This window comes from Eutrema salsugineum, unplaced genomic scaffold (assembly GCF_000478725.1).
Source record: "Eutrema salsugineum unplaced genomic scaffold, Eutsalg1_0 scaffold_8, whole genome shotgun sequence".
Lineage (NCBI taxonomy): Eukaryota > Viridiplantae > Streptophyta > Magnoliopsida > Brassicales > Brassicaceae > Eutrema > Eutrema salsugineum.
The window spans coordinates 4169053-4189484 of NW_006256414.1; the positions used below are offsets into that span (position 1 = coordinate 4169053).

General features: G+C 29.8%; 2 protein-coding genes across 2 annotated transcripts; one reads left to right on the forward strand and one right to left on the reverse strand.

Moving 5' to 3' along the window:
- Positions 1 to 6786: 6786 nt before the first annotated feature.
- LOC18009548 (dynamin-related protein 4C) lies at positions 6787 to 9756 on the reverse strand. The gene is made up of 2 exons (XM_006392094.2): positions 9130 to 9756; positions 6787 to 8565 (listed from the first exon to the last, which is right to left on the reverse strand). Exons 1-2 carry the CDS (start codon positions 9560 to 9562, stop codon positions 6971 to 6973), a joined length of 2028 nt encoding a protein of 675 aa, XP_006392156.1. The 5' UTR covers positions 9563 to 9756; the 3' UTR covers positions 6787 to 6970.
- A 5782-nt stretch (positions 9757 to 15538) lies between these two features.
- On the forward strand, positions 15539 to 16456 carry LOC18009550 (agamous-like MADS-box protein AGL80). The gene has a single exon (XM_006392095.1). It carries the CDS (start codon positions 15539 to 15541, stop codon positions 16454 to 16456), a length of 918 nt encoding a protein of 305 aa, XP_006392157.1.
- The last annotated feature ends 3976 nt before the right edge of the window (positions 16457 to 20432 follow it).

The following is a 20432-nucleotide window of genomic DNA, read 5'->3' on the forward strand; positions in this document are numbered from 1 at the left end:
CAATCACTTTTCTCATGACTTGAAAACCTTCAAGGCAAGCTCCCAAGGCAAAGAAAAGATACTTAAACCTGTTTCCCTCATCCAATTCCACATAAGTGCGTGTACCAGGGTTCATGTACTCTAGCATATACAAATAAGAGTGCAACAACTGATAACTCTCCTCTGGACTTCCCCGCACATCATTAGCAACTGCTCTTTTACCTCTCCATGCAGTAGAGTATGATACTTTAACACCAAATGCGTTTTGAACCAAACCAATCAGTTCTTGTGGTGCTGGAGTTTTAAGTGCCTGGATAATCAGAATGGCAAATAGACCTGACCAACTGTGGTGTGCCTTTCCTTCGATTTTTGCTTGTAACTGTAGTAGCTCGAGAACATGTATGAATCTTGATGTACGTTCTAACTGAGAAAAGATCTGAATTCTTCGTCTTTGCAGCTCGTAAATACCACTTACACCCATCTTTTGCTCCACGACATTTTAACACATATCGACGTGTATCTGACTGGATGATATCAAACTCAAAACCATTTTTACGGGAGGCTACAAACACTAATTCTTGTAATGACTCCTTTTTGCCAAATTCTTGTCCTACAACTAAATCAATACCATCTTCCCATGTATGATTCACGTACACATCTCCTTCTACAGCAGGTGCCACCTCAATATCATCATACATACCAAAGTCTTCATGCACATTATTTCCAACATCTTCACCATCTTCACCATCTTCAGCATCTTCACTAACAACATCTTCTTTCTGCGGTTCTGATGGTTCACCTTTGTAAAAAGTATCCATACCATCATTAACATCATCACCATGTTGTGGCTCTGACGGTTGCACAAATCCCTCATTTTGCTCAACATCTGTGATGAGCTCCACATGCAAAACCCTTCTACACTGATTATTATTCACTTGCATTAGATAACCAAATACATCTTCATCATTCCGAACATATGATGGCTTCTTGGGATCCAATATCAGTGGAAAGTAGCTAAGTCTAAGCTGCGTCATAGCTCCATCTACCATAAGCTTTTTGCAAATTTGATCAACCAGCCCATTGTAAGTGATCTCTTCCATAGATGTCTTAATCACTAAAGTATGAATTTCAACCTCTTCTGAGTTCCACCTCATGTATTCACCGTCCTTTGAATAACATCCCCCCGAATCAAAACATATGATTGTGCATCGAGTGTTACTCATCGTTCTGTTAAAAGAAAAAATAAAAACTGTTAGAATATATTTATAGTTGTACACCAGTAGTACTAGTTGCACCAGTTGTCTAAGGAAAAACCAGTTTGTACTAAAAGCTTCTGGTTACAGATCGACGCTTCTGAAGATTCATACGTATTCTAGTACTCTAGTATACTTAAATAACCAATGTAAATCCCGAACAAACGTATACATAAGTTTACTAACAGAAAAAAAAACCACAAACATAATTTCTAAACCCTAAATGCATAAACTCGTTTTTTTGTTGAAAAGAGAAGAATTTACCTTCAAATCACGTTCTGGGTCGTCGAGATCAGCTGAAGAAATGCTGCAGGATATGTATTTGTCAAGGGTTGAAGATCGCTCGCTGAAGCTTCAAGGGAAGGGAGCTGTAAAAAATTTTTTTCTGGTTTCTACGTACAAAGAAGAAGAAAGAAGAAGAAGAGAGTGGGTCCCATTAACATAGGTGGTTGGGCTGGGTAGGTTCAAAGTAAAACCAAAATCAATTGGTGTGGGATGGGTGAGAAATTAATTGGTTTGGTTTAAAGGGAGTGGGGCCATTAAATAAAGGGTAAAGTAAAAAGGGTGAAAAATAGGAAGAAATAGAGAGGAGTATGTAGAATAAAAGGGGAGTATATAGAATTTTTAAAACTCATTAAGAGCATTTGAGGTTAAAGTCCAAAAATCATTCCATCACTTAGACTGAACTATCTAAACCGCGCTAGCTTCTTCCTACTCTAACTATTCCTGTGTTTTTTTTGGCCACTCATCTCAAACTCCTTTCTTCATCGCTGGACTTTAACTTTTAATTCTAACTTTATTACTCTTATCTTATTGGCTTTTTAACGTTTCTAACTTTATTACTCTACCTCATTGTCCTTTTTACAGTTTATGTTTTCTGAAACCAGGAACTTCAGTGTAATGTTAGTAGAGAATATGAATTTTTTAAGACTTGTTTGGCAAGTAAATGAAGGACTATTTAAAGCTCATGTGAAGTATGAAGTAATATTCAGAATTCTAATCATATCTTGTTGAAAATTTGCATCACTTAACAACGATGACAAAGCTTCTAAACTCAGAAGAAACCATTAATTGTCTCAAGATTAGTACCCCCTTCTACTCCTGAATAGAACTAATTGTTTTTCTTAGCAAATTGAAAAGAATGAAACAATCAAAAGATTGCTTCAGCCAACAGTATGTTGCAGAGGTAATAGGTGGAACCTCGTTACTCTCATCTTCATATTTGAACTGTTGTGATGCCACAAAATCTGCGTGTACATATCTTGAAACAATAATGAAATTCCTGCAGCGGTCAAATGTAAGTTATCAACATGGGAAGGCCTATAAATAACGTGTATTCCTATAAATATATTGAATTTCAGTAATTAAACCTTTGGAAGCTAAAGATCCCGAATGCGTTTGTTGCATAGAAAAAGGGGGAACCCATCAAAGTCAGAAACATGTACCGTAGCCATGCCCAGAGCCGGCCCGGAGGCCAAGTAGTACAAACATGGATTTGTGGCTCTATTTTTTTATATAAAATTTTTCTTTAATTTGCGGCCTATTTTTTATTTAGTTATAAAATTACTTTTTTAATTATAAAACGGCTCATTTGTTATTTTAGGTTGCAGCCACTTAAAACTTAAAAATTTAAGGCTGGCCATGCCAGTATACTTTGACAATCGCATGTTTAGTTTAAGATATCAAAGAGAAGAAACTGCAGGTGCCAAAAAAAAGAAAGAAAGAAATTGTGATCTGTTATACTGAGAAGTTGATAACACACTATTAAGAAACATACACCATATTAGGTTTTTTGGGATTTCAACTATCCCGTATCTTGGAGTTTTGTTGCGATTCCAAAACTCCATCGCCACAAACCGAAAAACTTAATCAAGTCTAGACATTTGGTATTGTCCAGATTTTGGTACACATGAAAAGAAAAAGAAGATAACATACCAAAGAGACTTTAATCCAAAAGATTGGTAGAAAAGAAGACAAATTTCTCCTCCAATAGTGCTGGAAAACCTTGGCTGGATTTTCATCCTTTAAATCCAAACCGAGAACTTAGATTTGAAGATAACGTGGAGGCTCGTTGGTTTCTTAAAGGAAGGTAAAAAAAAAAGAGAGAACCGTGTAAGAGGGCATGAGAATGGGTTTAAAAGCTACTTATATTTGTAACATAACATACGAATCAACTGAGTCGGGAAAGACGAATATGGAGCTTCCATCTCTTTGGCGAAAGATGAGATTGAGCCATTTGGCAAAGCTAGGGTCGGGAGCTTGCATCATCTCGCACCCTTTTATAAGTTTTTTTCAAAGGGAAGGGGATTAGAATCGTCAGATGGGGTTGAGAATTATATATTTTGTGCATTGAAGAAAGCACGAAGCCAGAAACCTCGTCGGCATTTAAGACATGTAACTAATGACGAAATCAATGGTATACGTTTAATGTGCAGGGTTAGCGATACGTTACTTTGCAGAAGAGTTGACATGGCTGCCATGTGTTGATGATGTGTGACTTTCCAATGATCTAATTGGAGGATTATTTCTCCTGATTATTTTGCTTACGTAGCTAGGAAGATTGGAAGCAAATCGTTATACAAAGATATTCATATGAATTCACTGTACTGTAATAGCATATGAAGCCATATGAAAGGGATTTTGATGCCATGATTGAATTTCAGAGGCTTTTGAAAGGGTTTTTGTTTGTCGATAGGATTGTGAAAGGTAAAGTTTTATAAGTTTCCTAAAGAGAGGTCATCAATATGAGGGAAATGGCCAGTAAAATCACTGATGAGTAATCAGTAACGTTAGCTGGTTTTTGAGGCAAAGGAAATCGATTTCATTATCAAATGAATACGGTTACAGTAAGAAGCGTTGATTAATTTTGGAGTAGGTTAGGTGAATCGTTATTTGATTTTGGGTTTTTTATTTGGGCTTGTATGTAATTTTATTTGGGTTTTTATATTGGGCTTGAATCCTTTCACTTTTGTTAGGCTGTAGTTTGTGGTGGTTATATATTTGCTGTAACGTTTTGATAGAAGATTTAGAAAAATAATTTCTGAGGTGTATATTTGAGAAAATCTGATTGGAAAAATATTTTGGTGATTTTTTTTTGCTGAGGTGGCATAGCTGAGAGGTCTCTAATCCAGTTCCTTTTATACAAAGGAGAAACTCTTACAAAATAAAGCTATCTAGTATCTACTATTCTCTAGTGATTCTTTAAATACGTGTATACTAGTCATCGTTACTTTTTTATTTATATATATTTAGTTAAGAAACAAACGTAGTTAGTAGAGAATAAGGAGGAAATTACGTACTAGTGAATGATGATTATAGACATTTAGGTTGTGAATGGTAACCTTTGAGTACAGTTTTCAAAAAAATTATTTTCTAAAAACGCAAATTATCACCATTCATAAGTTTAAGGGATAGTTTGCGTTTTTTAAAAAAAAAATCAAAAAAGTTATTTGCGTTTTTTCAGTCCCATAATAATCACTTGGACCGTTTTTATTTTGTCCCGCACCATTTGCCTAGTAACTCATTCAATTACGCATTGAGATTAAATAAATATATTTATTAATTTTCTTTTATCTATTTAATTTTATTAATTAAAGGTTGATTAAATTCTTTACAACACATTTGTTTACATATATTTGAAAAAAATACAAAAAATTATATTCTAACTTATTAGGTTACTGATTGTAAAAAAAAATTCTTAATACATTAATATAATTAACTTTAATATGTTAACATATATAATATTAAAAAATAGGTTATATACTAATAGTTAACTTTTTTACCAATCAAATATTATTATGTATCGTTTATTTTATATACTGATCGTATTTATTCCACAAATATATTTTTATTACTTTACTCAGATTACAACTAATTAAAATAATTATTTTAATAACAGTTTATTGATAAAAATAATTTTTTATATTCAAAACATTTTTTATGTATCACAAGTTATTTTTTTCCTTATTCACCATTCAAACATTTTATTATAGACCACAAGTTATTTTTTCACCAATCAAACATTATTTTATACCGCTTACTATATACAAACCGCATTTATCCCGCAAATATATTGTCCGGCATGTACTGCAGTTGAACCGTACCATATTCTTAAATTATTTTTCTCGCACAACAAAAACCGCTGTCATCATTCGGACCCTTTAATCAAAAAACTAATACTATCAAAGGGTTTGAACTTTTGAAAGAGCTGACAAATGCTAAAAAGAGCTAGAAAAGTATTTATTTTGTGTGTCGCGTGCGAGTAGATTGTCGTTTATTTAGAGTTTTGACTGGAAGTAATTATCCTCGCTGCCAGTCACTTCACTGATGACGTAGGTCTTTGTTTTTTTTTTTTTGGGCAAATGACTTGGGTCTTTTTCACATCATTCTTAGTTGTCAAATGCCATAATGAGTGCAGATTGTACTGCAAAATGGGCTCCCTCCAATTCTATTTATCATGCGGTATTAGATAAGTGTACCCCTTCTTGATTAAGTCCGCTGGTGCTAAGGGAGAAACAACTTTCTTCAAACTGTATTTAATTAAGAGAAATTTACAAATTATATCACTTTCTGAGTTTAGTTTACATAAAATATCATTTTCTGCTACTATAACACTTTTTCAGTTTTTACATTGGCTAGATTACAATTCTTTTCAGTTTTTTTTCTCTGCGACTACAATATATTTTATTTCTTTATATTTTTTTCTCTTTCCTCTCTTTCTTCAAACTTATATTTCTCATATTTTATTTTATTTATTTTCTTTTTATAAAAAAATAATTTTGCAATTATTTTCACACTACCAGTTATATCTGTTTTATGTCTATATTTTGATACCCATTTTATAATAGTTTACATAATTATATAATTTATATATAATATATAAAAAATACACATATACATATAATGTGTACATATATATTTTATTATCGTGAAGCAGCATGTATGTTCATGTAATTGCATCTATGTGTATCATATATGCGTAAATACGTTTATATATCCATGTAATTTCGTTCACATAGACCACATGTTCGTAGATACATCTAAATATGGATACATATATGTATCCACGTAGACACAACTATATAATTGCATGTACGTTTTATCTAATTATACGTATTATATATAAGTAAACTATTGAAAAATGATACTCAAAATATAGATATAAAAGAGATATAATTGATAGTGTAAAAATAATTATGAAATTATTTTTTAAAACAAGAAAATAAACTAAATAAAATATAGAGAATATAAGTGTGAGAAAAATAGAGAAAAGAGAGAAAAAAATATCGTTAGAAAAAGGGAGACAAAAGAGAGAGTGTAACTTTGTATTTTTAATTTGATTTATTAGCCCAAAAATTACAAAGAGTAAAAAAGGATAAAATTGTCATCTAACCAATGTAAAAATTGAAAAAATATTATAGTAGCAGAAAATGATACTGTGTAATAAAAAAATATAAAATAATATAATTTGTAAACGTCTCTTTAATTAAATGAAGTATGTCGGTATGTTATGAGTTAAAAAAAATTAAAAATGCCATAATGAGTTTAGAAAAAAAGTAAAAAACATAAAATTCATCGTCCATAGCTTTAGCGTCAGCACTCAGCACGCAGATTTTTCTTAAAAAAGGATAAAAAAAAAACATTAGAGAAAATTCAAAAAGAAAACACAAAAGGCCCAAGCCCAACTGTAAAATGGAAGTTCACCGGAGAATCTGACCCGACACGGATACGACCCGACTTCAATGATCTCCAAACCCAGAACTCTGATCAACAATGGCGGCCACAGCTTCCTTCGACTCCTTCAGAAGCTTGATACTGTTCTTCAGCTTCTCTCTCTTGCTCGCCATCGATGGAGACTCCTCGAGCATCTTCTCAACTCCTCCGCCAGCTCTCGGATCCACCATTTCCGCCACAATCTCTTTCTGAAACTGACTATTCACGAGATACTTCACAGATATCTGAAGATACAGCGCCAAGTTGTCCACGATCCTTCTCAGGACGATCTTCCAATAGGATGTGATCCTCATCTTCATGTCGAACGCCTGATGCAGCAAATGAGCGTGGTACTTTCGCAGATGCGAAATCTTCACATTCCCGAATCCAGCTAAAGAGAAGTTCTCAGGTTTTCTCGAATCGTTCAAAACAGTATCGATGAAGCTTTGTTGTGCACCTGTCTTCTCCGTCCAAGACGTCATGTACTCTGGGTTACATGTGTAATCAGTAAGCTTCTCCATCTCAACGATCTGAGCGACCCGATTCACGGATTGTTCCTTAATCTTGCAGATGAGGTTTCGACCGGCTCGTTTGATTGGAGATTGGATCTGTGGGAAGTTTTCTGAATGTATTGTGATTACTGATGAGAGAACAACTTCTATGTAGTCCATTATCTTCTTGATGAACTCTACTGGTTTGACATGTATGTCATCCACATGTTGTGAAAGAATAGTCAAGAATGCTGATCTCGGGATGAAATTGGGCAATCCAATACATTTGCATTCCTCCAGAACCTTGATCTCATCCTTCAAGAACTCAGTCACATCTTCTTGTGGCTTTGCTTGTAGATCATCTGAGAATTGGCTCAACATATCAGCCAAACGAGCAGTGCAGTGCATGTTGTGATCATCTGGAAACTCTGAGAAATCTCCTTGGACAAGGATTCGTAAAAGAGATTCCTTTGCAGAACCAATGATGTCCATCAATGCCATCAATGCTTCCTTTGTAGAAGCCATTACAATTGGCAGTTTGTTCAACTCGAGGACAGCAGTTTCCATCTTCTCATCGATCTTGCGGACAATCTCAGGCAAACAGCGGGAAATCATCGTTGCTTGGATAAACATTAGCTTCTGAGCTAACACAGGGATTCCCACTATCTCATCATCGATCATGGAAAGAAGTGGATGAGTCTTGAAAAGCAACTCTTCTTGCTTCCTAGCTTCTTCATATGTCTCTTCTCCTATGCGGTTTCTGACACAGACATAACCAAGTCCAATACTTACATCGTCTGCAGTGACTTTCTGCAGTAGACCTTCGGGAGCCATGTCTGCCTTTGTGACAACAGCCAGAGTCCGTTTACCGGTTTTGTCAACTTGTCTGGACATTCGAATTGATTCGCAGGTGGTGAAGTCGACTGTGGCTGACAGAACATTCAGGATGATGGACTCTTGTGGCTTAATGTACTTCATAATCATCCCTGAAATCTGCTCATAGATGTTTTCCGGCTGTCCATTCACTGGAACTCGAGTTATCCCGGGAAGATCGACCATGGTAAGATCGGGAACACCAGCTTTCTTGACATGAAGGGTCAAGGGAGTGTCTGAGACCCCTTTACCAGATCCTGCAGTACAGGTATTTTCAGATGGACTTATCATAGTCAGAAAATGGTAAACTCTTAGAAGAACACGCAACACTCCGAGGTCATATAGCAAACTAGTGTAGTTAACAACATGAAACACTTCTAGGCAATAGTATTTAGGTATATTTCCACATTTAGTTTCAGAGACTTCTATGGTAAGTATATAACTTTTTTCTAATGCCCATGTTTCAGAAAAATTTCTCATTCACTGTAATCTCTCTTGCATTTAGTATAATCAAAACTGTTAGTGTGAAATACGCAGAATTTTGAAGTTTCATCATATAGCAAAACTAGTCTAATAGCATGAAAAATATAAAATCAGTAGTGACCTAACTAGTAATTCCAGAATGAATTATCACGTCTAGCATTTGTATTCAAGTTTTAGTGTACACATCTAGTGTCAGGGACATGTATGGTAAGTAGATAACTTCTTATTAATTTTCCTATGTTTCAGATTAAGGTCTCATTCACGGTAATTTCTCTTGCAGGATTGCAGCAAATATACACTTAACACAAAATGAGAGAGAAAAGAGAGACAGGACATACCAGCGATCACATCAGTTGCAGTGCTAATAGCTTCAGCTATGTGTTCCTCGTCCGTAGGAACAACTTTGTCGCTATACTCCAGCCAGATCTCAGGTTCAGGGCTAGAACTTCTCTGGAGTCTCATCACAAGAGGAACCCTAGTGCATATTCCTTGCCCACGAGGCAAACTGATTCCTGCCAAGGACTCAAGAACACTCGACTTCCCCGAGGATTGGTCTCCAACGACAACAATGGTGGGAAGCTGGATCCCTTCTCTCATCACATTCAGGTTCCTCAACCTGTCCACAGTGTCAAGCAACGGCCTGATCCGATCATTGTAAGAAGATACAATCGGTGCTTCAATGGTAACAACATTGTTGTCGTGAGTTTTTGCTTCGACAATAGCAACAGAAGAAGCGGTTTTAGAGACAACTTTCTTCTTTCCACCTCTCATTTTCGACAAGAGTGGAATAGATAAGAGTTAGAGATAAGAGGAGAGGTTTAAGAATAAGTGAGATTCTTCTTTGAGATGCTCAAAGATTTATATAGAGATACTAATAGGGTTTTTGTGTATGGGTGGTATATGCAAGAAGTAATCGTTTGACTTGAAAGGATGTAAGTAACTTGCATGAGAAAAGCAACTCATAGTTGAAGCTAAAAAGCCTCTCTTAAATCGTTTGGTATTTTCAGATAGCCGTTTGGAATTATAACGAAAGTCGTAGTTAACGGCAAGAAGCTCATTGATACATCTTTAGTTCATGACTATAGCTAATCAGACTCTCTTTGGCCAGAATTTTTCATACTATTTTTGTTTCCATTTGAATTAGTCTCTAAATGAAAATTTCAACATTTTGGAGTTTAAAACTTCGTAGATTCGACTATAATTTTTAGATTTTGGAATCATGTACATAAATCTAGTTTATAACATTACATACTGTTAACCCTAGTTTCAAAAAAAAAAAAAGAACATTACATACTGTTATATAAATAAAAAGTATGAATATTCAGTATATTTGTTTGTGGTGGTTATTGCCTATTAGGCTGTTTTCAACGTCATAAGCTGCTTTACTATAAAGGTTCACAAAGTTTTTTAAAATTCTGAGATCTAGTAAAGCAGCTTATGACGTTGAAAACAGCCTAATAACCACCACAAACGTCATTAGCAATAGTTTTCGTTTCACTTCAAGATCGGGCCTAATTATATATAAGCATATGAAAATAACTATAAAAGCTATAAAAAAATCTGTTTGGTTCGAACGTTGTACTCTTAAAACGAATTCTAATGCAAAATTTTAAAACTCTAATTGGAAACCAAAAAAAATGTTAAATATTATTTATGATGATTCGATACTGTATATACTTTGATCACTGCAAATTTTAGGTATAACGACTAAAAGTTCAGTGTTTGTAATGTTTTTATTTTATTTTTCAAGATATTCATTATTGAAATATATATATTTTACAGCAGCATATGAAAATTATTTTTCAAAAAAACATTATTCACCATTTTCCTCCCATTTTCTTCATGACAAGAGACGAGAGTGGGAGAGATAGAGACAGATACAGAGAAGAGAGGGAATTTTTGTTTTTGTAAGCTAGAGAAGAGAGGTGTAATGGTAAGTGAAATTCTTCCTGGAGACTTTCCAAGAGATATGAGCTTGTGTATGACAGTATGAGTGGTATATGCAAAGAACTAAATGTTTGAGATGAAAGTATGTAAGTCCATATTACACCTATAATACTAGCTCATAGTTGCCGCCAAAAAGACTCTTAAATCCTTCATTGTATGTGTATTATCAATATTTTCATGGCTCCCATTGGCGGTGACGTATGGTATTTTGAGATAGCCGTATGGAATTATAACGAAAACCTCTCTTAAATCCTTCATTGTATATTTCTATGTGTATTATCAATCCATCTTTAAAAGCATTGTTTTTGGAGACCCCTACACAAATTACAATGGAGGTTTATTTATCTTTTTAATTGCACCTTCTTCCTTTGCAAATATTATAGTTCTCTGTTTCTTATATTACAATTAATCAGTCATCTATGTAGCTTTGTGGTTACGTTTTTGTGGCTGATAAGTGAATGAAGTAAGGTTTTTAAATGACAGAACGTAACAAGCAGAAGAATTTGTTGGTCTCGGTCATTGTTACACCTAAAAAATCTTAAAAATAAAGCTACTAAATCCTATTTACCATTCTCTCGTGATTCTTCAAACACGTCTAAGTCATCGCTACTCTATAAGAATAAGCAACCGGAGGAAATAATTAATTACTTTTACAATGAATGAAGTGAATGACAATAGACTTTAAAGTAAGAACTAACAAATGCGATAGAGGAGTTTTAACTTTTAACAAATTAACAACTGCTAGAAGTGCCAGAAGAAACTAGCAAGAATATACCAAAAATAGGAACCGAGGTCTTTTAAAAAAAGAGGGGAGAAAAGCATTTATTTATTTCATCGTGTGTGAGTGGATTCTCGTTTATTTAGGTCTTTTACACCATTCTTAGTTGTGAAATGTCATAGTGAGGTTAAAATATACATAAACCCGGCCCATCCATATCTTATGTCAAATTCGTAAGAAAATAAAAGAGAAAATGTAATAAGAATATCATTTTAAACTTTGGTGATATTCATAATAGCATGAAGAGAAGAGGTTTCAGAGACAACACGCTTCTCTACCTCCCATTTTTGACAAAAGTGGAAGAGTAATAGACGAAGGAATATAGATTTTAAGAGTAAGTGGGATTCTTTTTAGAGATATATATATAGAGATATTACAAGGGTTCTTGTGTATTAGTGCCGATTGGTATATGCAAGAAGTAAACGTTTGAGATGAAAAGATGCAAGTAAGTAGGTAACGTGCATGCTGGAATTGAAAAGAGCTAATTAAGTCCATAATTAGACTACACCAATAATATTAGCTCATAGTTGAAGCTAGAAACCCTCTTTTAAATCATATGGCATTTCCGGATAGCCGTTGGAAATATAACGAAAGTCAGTAGTTGAGAGAAAGAAGGATACATCTTTAGTTCATGACTATAGCTAATCAGACACTCTCTTTGGCCTGAATTTTTCATATTATTTTCATTTCCATTTGAATTAGTTTGTAAACTAAAATTTTAACCGGCACAACATTTTGGAGTTTGAACTTCTTAGATTCGACTAGAATATCTAGATTTTGGAATAGCATAAATCTAGTTTACAACATTACATATTTTTATATAAATAAAAATTATGAATATAAATTCAGTAGATATGTTTGTGATTATAGGGATTTTTCAACGTCATAAGCTGCTCACCCGTTATATATATATACTAGTTACCTTTCTCCAAGGCGCTGATATAATTTTTCAATTGGTTGTTTGGAAATATAATAGTAGTTTGGATTCATTTGTTTTTTTTATCCTCTATTGTTGAGTATATTTTTTAGTATTGATCAAAAAAGGGAGAATAACATCATGTAAATCCAATTTTTTAATCAAACTGGAAGTGTATTGTTAGTCTATTTCTGTATTCTTTCTAGATTTCCTTGCATTTCAATGTTTGAACATGATCGTGAAAATATTATAAAAGAGAGTAAATAAAAACATATTAATATTCAAATAATTTAATTTAAATAGTTTTGAGATTTTTTGATCATTGTTCTATATATTTTAGACGTAGTTTTTTAAGGTATTGTATGAACTTATTCGATTTTGATTACTATTTTATGTATTTTAGACATCACAAATACCATCATTTCATTAGTTATAGATGATTTCTTTTTTTTTAAGACGATATTCTATTAATTAGATATAAAAATTCTTTTTATTACTTTTTTATTAGATATTTTTTTTTTTGGTTTTGAAAGGACAGTCCATTTTTTTTTAAATAGATTCTATTTTTTTGTTTCTGTTAACTTTTTTGTAGATTTTTTTTTTAATTTCAAAAAAATAAGAAATGGTACACACTAACCTATACTAACCTATATATCATAATTATCGAGAACACTAACCAAGATCTATTTTCCAAAATATGGTCGATGGGTTTATACACCATTCTTTAAGAGATATAGATTCTATTTTTTGTTAAATTTTTTTCTAAATATTGGTTTTTATATATTTTAAAATCGGTTTGATTGACTATAGAATTAAGCATTAAACCATAATAATTTAGACCAGTTTGTTTTAATTTTTTTTACATATCGTCACATAAGAACTAATAAAAAATAACATGTAATTGCAAATTGGAAATAATCAGTTTTTTTTTGCAGCCGAAACTCATTCTGGAGCTGACCCGTAAGCGAAAGGTTGTAAAATTCGCTGTGAGCGCGACACATAAGCAAATCACTACACAAATAAGTATATAGATACTAGACAGGAGTTTACAAACTTTCTTAAAATTATGAGAGTCAAAGCAAAAGTTTCCACTTAAACTTAAGATCGGGCATAATTCTATATAAGATTTAAGCAAAAAAATTGAACCACTATTTCTTTTGGTTTAATTAAGTTAAGTTCGATTAAGTATTAAATTTGGATACCCCCTATATTATAAAATTTGACTTTTTACTGGTCGGTTCGAACATTGAATTCTAAAAGCGAATTATGATGCAAAAAATCAAAAACTCTAATGAAAAATCGAAAATTATTATATATTATTAAATAATTGGAACTGGAAAAAATATTATACTGGATATAATTACAAGACAAAGTGGCAATACAGACAAATTAAAGATATCAATTAACTCATGGTTAACTTTGAAATATCTAGTTCAAAACACAATAATTTCATTTATTAATCATAATTTATCTATAATTGATTTTAATTTGGTATATATACGTTATCACAGAAAAATTTAGATAACGACTATAAATTATGTACGTGTTTAAAACGTCTTAATTTATTTTGTAGATATTCATTATCGAAATATATTTACAACTTATGAAACTTTATTTTTTCAAAAAAAAAAATTATTGAATAGTAAAAATAAATGCTAGACAATTTTATTAAATTTTATTTCTTAAATTGGTACTAGAAATACATAAAATACATGTATCTCTCTATTCAAATACTGACCAGATCTAGAATCTGCCTACTAAATGCAATATTACGTTCATAATTCAAGATTTTCTAAAAAATAAATTGAATAATAGAAAATAATATCTCCTAAAAGTACATAACATTTAATAGATTTTATTACATTGTATTTTTTTATTAGTAATTAAAAATACATGTATCTGTCACACAATTAACAAAATTATGAATCAACCATTAAAACTGAAATATTATGTTCATAATTCATGATCTACCAATATCTCTTTCATTAAACACATTTTTCATTCCAATTCTTTAATACTAAAAAGTTCATACAACAAATTTTGATCCAGTAACATGTTTCCACATTATTTATAAATTCATAAACTTAAAATTTAAAAATGAACATATATGTTTTATATATAATTTTATCTACTTGGATTCCAATTAAACATATGATATACACACAAATATTTTTAGTAAATATTTCCCTATTATAAATATTTGTAAACTAAACAAAAAAATTTTATGATAAAGCAAAAAAAAATTAACTATGCAATATATTTAAACACATATATAATCATTTGGTTGTTTTTTCTTTTAAAAATTATATTTTCATTTTATTAATTTTTTATTTTTGATATAGTCGAATTTCTTACCAAATGTGATCATCATATAATGACAAATAGAAGTTGGTCACAAAATAATCTTCCACCCCTTGTTTTTAATTTAATTTCAGAATTTCTACTCTAAGAAACATCATTTATTTTTTTGTCTTTAAACTCCAAATGTTAAGTTATAAAAATCTATACTTCACTATGAGTATTGTCAGTTTTCTTTGCTAAAAGATATAAAATAGATATTGTAAGTTTCGAACCTAAGCATAATACATATAGTTATAAAGGCATAATATATAGTTATAAAAGGACGAGATTTATAACTATGACTTTTAGAGAATTATCTGTATAATGCTCTAGTTTTTGGTTATTTTACAAGTCAAAAAACCCATATTCAAAGTCTCTAATAAAGAAAAATATCTACAGAAATGTATTGAGAAAAAAACTTTCACCTATTAATAAAAGCAAATCTTTGAAATTCTCTCAAATACATGCATTAACCATAGATTTTTTACTATTGTGATCTGGTTTCTAAGTGAGTAAGATATTGATATAATAAAATATATTTTTTTACTAATTTTATCGGTTGTAATTAATATTTTGATATTTTGACTAATTTGTAAATAAAATAATAAAATCTCTAATTAAAAAGAAATATATCTTCATACTTCTCCATACCTCTTCATCACTATATAACACGATTCATTCATGAAGTTAATTCACAACACACAAACAAACAGAAAGACAAAAAAAAGAGAGAAAAAAGGAGAGAAAAGAAAGAAAGAAATCCATTATGACGAGAAAGAAGGTGAAACTTGCGTACATTGCAAATGACTCGTCGAGGAAAGCAACTTTTAAGAAAAGAAAGAAAGGTTTATTGAAGAAGGTGAACGAGCTCTCGACTCTCTGTGGTATCACTGCATGTGCCATCATTTACAGTCCATATGACTCCAATCCTGAAGTATGGCCATCAAATTCTGGTGTGCAAAGGGTAGTTTCTGATTTTCAGACATTACCGGAGATGGACCAACACAAAAAAATGGTGGACCAAGAGTCATTTCTCAAACAAAGGATCGCTAAAGCATCTGAGCATTTGAAGAAACAGAAGAAGGACAACAGGGAGATCGAGATGACTGAAATCATGTTCCAGTGTTTGGTCGGAAATACGGGGATGTTTCATCTCAATATTATGGATCTTAATGATTTAGGCTATATGATTGAACAATATCTTAAAGATATTAATCGCAGGATCGAGATTTTGGGAAATGCTGGTATGGAGATGGGCAATGTGGTTGCGACTGTGACCACTACAACCGCTCCAACTGCTGTTATTCACGAGGTGGGTTCTTCCTCTTCATTTGCCGCTGCTGCAGCTTTCTTTAATCCTTTTCAGCATCATCATCAGCAACAATGTCGTCATCCGCCGGTTCGACATGTTGGATTCTATGAGCAAACACGGAATCTTAATCTGAATCAAAATCATAATCAGAACCAACAACAATTTTTTATGGAGATAATGAATCATCCTGAGCAAATAAGTTATGCGGCTGAGCATATGAGCTTTCCATTCATGGATGATAACAATCACAACCACCACCATCAACAACAGCGAATCCCGAACAATTCCTCCACAGCTCCGACCATTGTTAGCTCAAACAGTATCATCCCCGTTACCAGTCCAAATGTTAACAATAATGTATGGTTCCGTTAGGGTTCAAGAGTGAATGTTCACATTATGAGAAACAAAAACAAAATATTTTATTCTCAAGTGCTTTTTATTGTTGTGATTTTCTTGTTCTTATTGTTACTATGGTTGTGTTTTCATTTTATTTTCAGAATGATTATGGTTTTTAATGTTATGGATTTGTGATATTTTTGTTTTTGTTTTATGTCATTTGTTGGTTTAATACTTTACGTTTGTTTCCTTCCTCCTTCTCCCCACAGATATACAATATATTTTTAATAAATATGCTTTTTATAATATACTAGAAAAGTTGTGCTCTAGTTGTATTTAAAGTTTTGTTTAAATCTTAGTTATGAAATATGATTGTTGAGATTTACCATATTTGTTACAGATTATAACATTATTTATGTTTTAAATTTAAGAATTATATAATACTAGAAAAGCATCCACGCAACACCGCGGAATTATAGAATATCATTTTTAATTTTTTATATTATTTTATAATTTTTTTATATTTTTAATAATCTCATCTATCCATTGTTTTTTCGAGTTTTTTCATCTAAATCACTATTATTTTTTCTCTTTTTTTTTGCATTGAGATTAAATTATGTTTATTAGTTCAAAAATAAAAATTAAATCACATTAAAATCTGAATTATTTTTTATTCATATGTTTATGATGTTTTAATCTAAATTTAAATTTGATTTAACTTATGCTTATGATTTTTAAATTATATTTAAATTTGATTTAAATTAAGCTTATGATTTAATGTTTGTTACACAGTTGAATTTAAAATAAATAGGTTATATAGGAACTAATAGTTGAGACAGATTTTAAGTTCTGTTTCTAATCTTTTAGTTCAACTTTTGATTTTTTTGTGATTTATTTAATATACTTTTTTTCTTTGATGATCAGAGCTGGTAATCTTTTCAATCAATTGTTTTTTACTTTTTTCCATTGAAATCTCTATCTAATGATCATTTTTACTTTTTGCAATTTACTATTTTCATGTTTTGTTTCCACATTTTTTCAATTGGTTCTATCTATCTTTCCAATGCCTCTATAAATTTTATACTTATTTGTTATCATATTTTTTTGTCATTTTTTCTCTTTATCTTTTTGATTATTTAATGAATGTTCTTTTGTGTGTTTTGATTTTCTAACTCTTATATGTTTTTTTCAAAAATTTGTTCTTCACTTTTTGGAAATTTTATTTTTATTACTTGTTTTTATTTTTTATTGCTTTGCGAATAAATTATCTTTGTTATTTCAAAAATAATCTCATCCATCTATTGTTTTTTCGAATTTTTTCATCTAAATCATGATTTAGTGTTAATCTATTAACTTTCTCAAAATACAAATTTTAGGTTTTTTCACACACACACACACATATATATATATATATCATTAATTCCATATTTTTTACTTATATCTTTAATATTTTGTATATTTATGTGTTGTTGTATTATTTTTGTTTTCTTTTTGTCATTTTTTCAATATTTTTATAATTTGTCATCTTTTCAATTGTTAATTGAACGTTACTTTTGGTACTATAGTTTTCTTCTTATTGTTTTATTTTTAAGATATTTAAAACTTACTTAGACTATTATTTTTAATTTTGCCTCATATTTTTTTTTTGTATTGAGATTAAATTATTTTTATTACTTCGAAAATAAAGATTAAATCACACTTAAAATCTGAAGTATTTTTTATTCATATGTTTATGATTTTTTAATCTAAATTTAAATTTGATTTAACTTATGCTTATAATTTTTAAAATTATATTTAAATTTGATTTAAATTAAGCTTATGATTTAATGTTTGTTACACAGTTGAAATTAAATTAAATAGTTTATATAGGAACTAATAGTTGAGACAGATTTTAAGTTATGTTTTTAATCTTTTAGTTCAACTTTTGATTTCTTTTGTGATTTATTTTATATTTTTTTTTCCTTGATGATCATAACTAGTAATCTTTTCAATCAATTGTTTTTTACTTTTTTTCCATTGAAATCTCCATCTAGTGATCATTTTTACTTTTTGCAATTTACTATTTTCATATTTTTTCAATTAGTTCTATCTATGTACCCCATGCCTCTATAAATTTTATACTTATTTGTTATCATATTTTTTTGTCATTTTTTCTGTTTATCTTTTTGATATTTAATGAATGTTCTTTTGTGTGTTTTGATTTTCTAACTCTTATATTTTTTTAAAAAAACTTGTTCTTCAGATTTTGGAAATTTTTATTTTTATTACTTGTTTTTATTTTTTAATTACTTTGCGAATAAATTATCTTTGTTATTTTAAAAATAATCTCATCCATCCATTGTTTTTTCGAGTTGTTTCATCTAAATCATGATTTAGTGTTAATTTATTAACTTTCTCAAATTATGAATTTTAGGTTTTTTCACACACACACACATATATATATATATATATTTATCACTAATTCCATATTTTTTAACTTTTATCTTTAATATTTTGCATATTTATTTGTTGTTGTATTATTTTTCTTTTCTCTTTATCATTTTTTCAATATTTTTATAATTTGTTATTTTTCAATTGTTTATTGAACGTTACTACTGTACTGTAGTTTTCTTCTTATTTTTTATTTTTAAGATATTTAAAACTTACTTAGACTATTATTTTTAATTTTGTCTCATATTTCTTTTTCTTTTTTTTTGCATTGAGATTAAATTATATTTATTAGTTCGAAAATAAAGATTAAATCACACTTAAAATAAATTATTTTTTATTCATATGTTTATGATGTTTTAATCTAATTTTAAATTTGATTTAATTTATGCTTATGATTTTTTAAATTAAATTTAAATTTAATTTAAATTATGCTTATGATTTAATGTTTGTTACACAGTTGAATTTAAATTAAATAGTATATACATGAACTAATAGTTGAGACAGATTTTAAGTTATGTTTTTAATCTTTTAGTTCAATTTTTTATTTCTTTTGTGATTTATTTTATATATTTTTTCTTTGATAATAATTGCTGGTAATCTTTTCGATCAATTGTTTTTTACCTTTTTCCATTGAAATCTCCATTTACTGATCATTTTTACTTTTTGTAATTTACTATTTTCATGTTTTGTTTTCATATTTTTTTAATTGGTTCTATCTATGTTCCCATTATCTCTATAAATTTTATACTTATTTGTTACCATATTTTTTCGTCATTTTTTCTCTTCATTTTTTTTATTATTTAATGAATTTTTTTTTGTGTGTTTTGATTTTCTAACTCTTATATTTGTTTTTTAAAAAAACTTGTTTTTCAGTTTTTGGAAATTTTTATTTTTATTACTTGTTTTTTATTTTTAATTTCTTTACGAATAAATTATCTATGTTATTTAAAAAATGATGAGTATAACGCACAGTAAAAAAAGACCAATTAAAATCTTATATTAGTTTTTTTATTTATACATAGAGAATATTTAAATTAAATTTGAGTTCAATTTTTATTATTTTATGATTTAATATTTTTAACACTATAAAAATCAGATTAAATGGTTGATTCATTTATATTCAATAAATAATTTGTGTATGTATTAATAAGAGGAATAAATGTTATTTTCTTATTGGTTCTCAAATGCTGAGTTGTCAATCCCTGGAGAGTGCCCTTCATCTCTTATATATTAGATTAGGAGAAAACTCGTGATATATATAAATTTTGTTTTATTTTGTATCGTAAGTAAATATTTTTTGTTTTTTTTTTAACTATCATTTATTCAATGTCTTTGTGATTTTTGTTTTTATAGTTCTTATGTTTCTTCTTTGGTAGTTTAAAACTTTATCAACCAATTGTTTTTATTTTTGGCTTCATAATTTTTTTTCAATTTCATTGATATCTTTGTTAATATGACTTTTATAAATCAAATTTAAATTTCATTTATTTTATCCTTATGATTCAATGATTTTAACATAGTTGAATTCAAATTTAACAATTTTTATATGTATTATTAGTTGTATATATATATATATATATAT

Bases quoted from the DNA above. Each gene is read 5' to 3' on its own strand.
- LOC18009550 (XM_006392095.1), top strand. From the start codon at position 15,539: ATGACGAGAAAGAAGGTGAAACTTGCGTACATTGCAAATGACTCGTCG.
- LOC18009548 (XM_006392094.2), bottom strand. From the start codon at position 9,562: ATGAGAGGTGGAAAGAAGAAAGTTGTCTCTAAAACCGCTTCTTCTGTT. The intron at 8,566-9,129 runs GTATGTCCTGTC...CCTGTACTGCAG, and splicing joins TGCAACTGATGTGATCGCTG to GATCTGGTAAAGGGGTCTCA.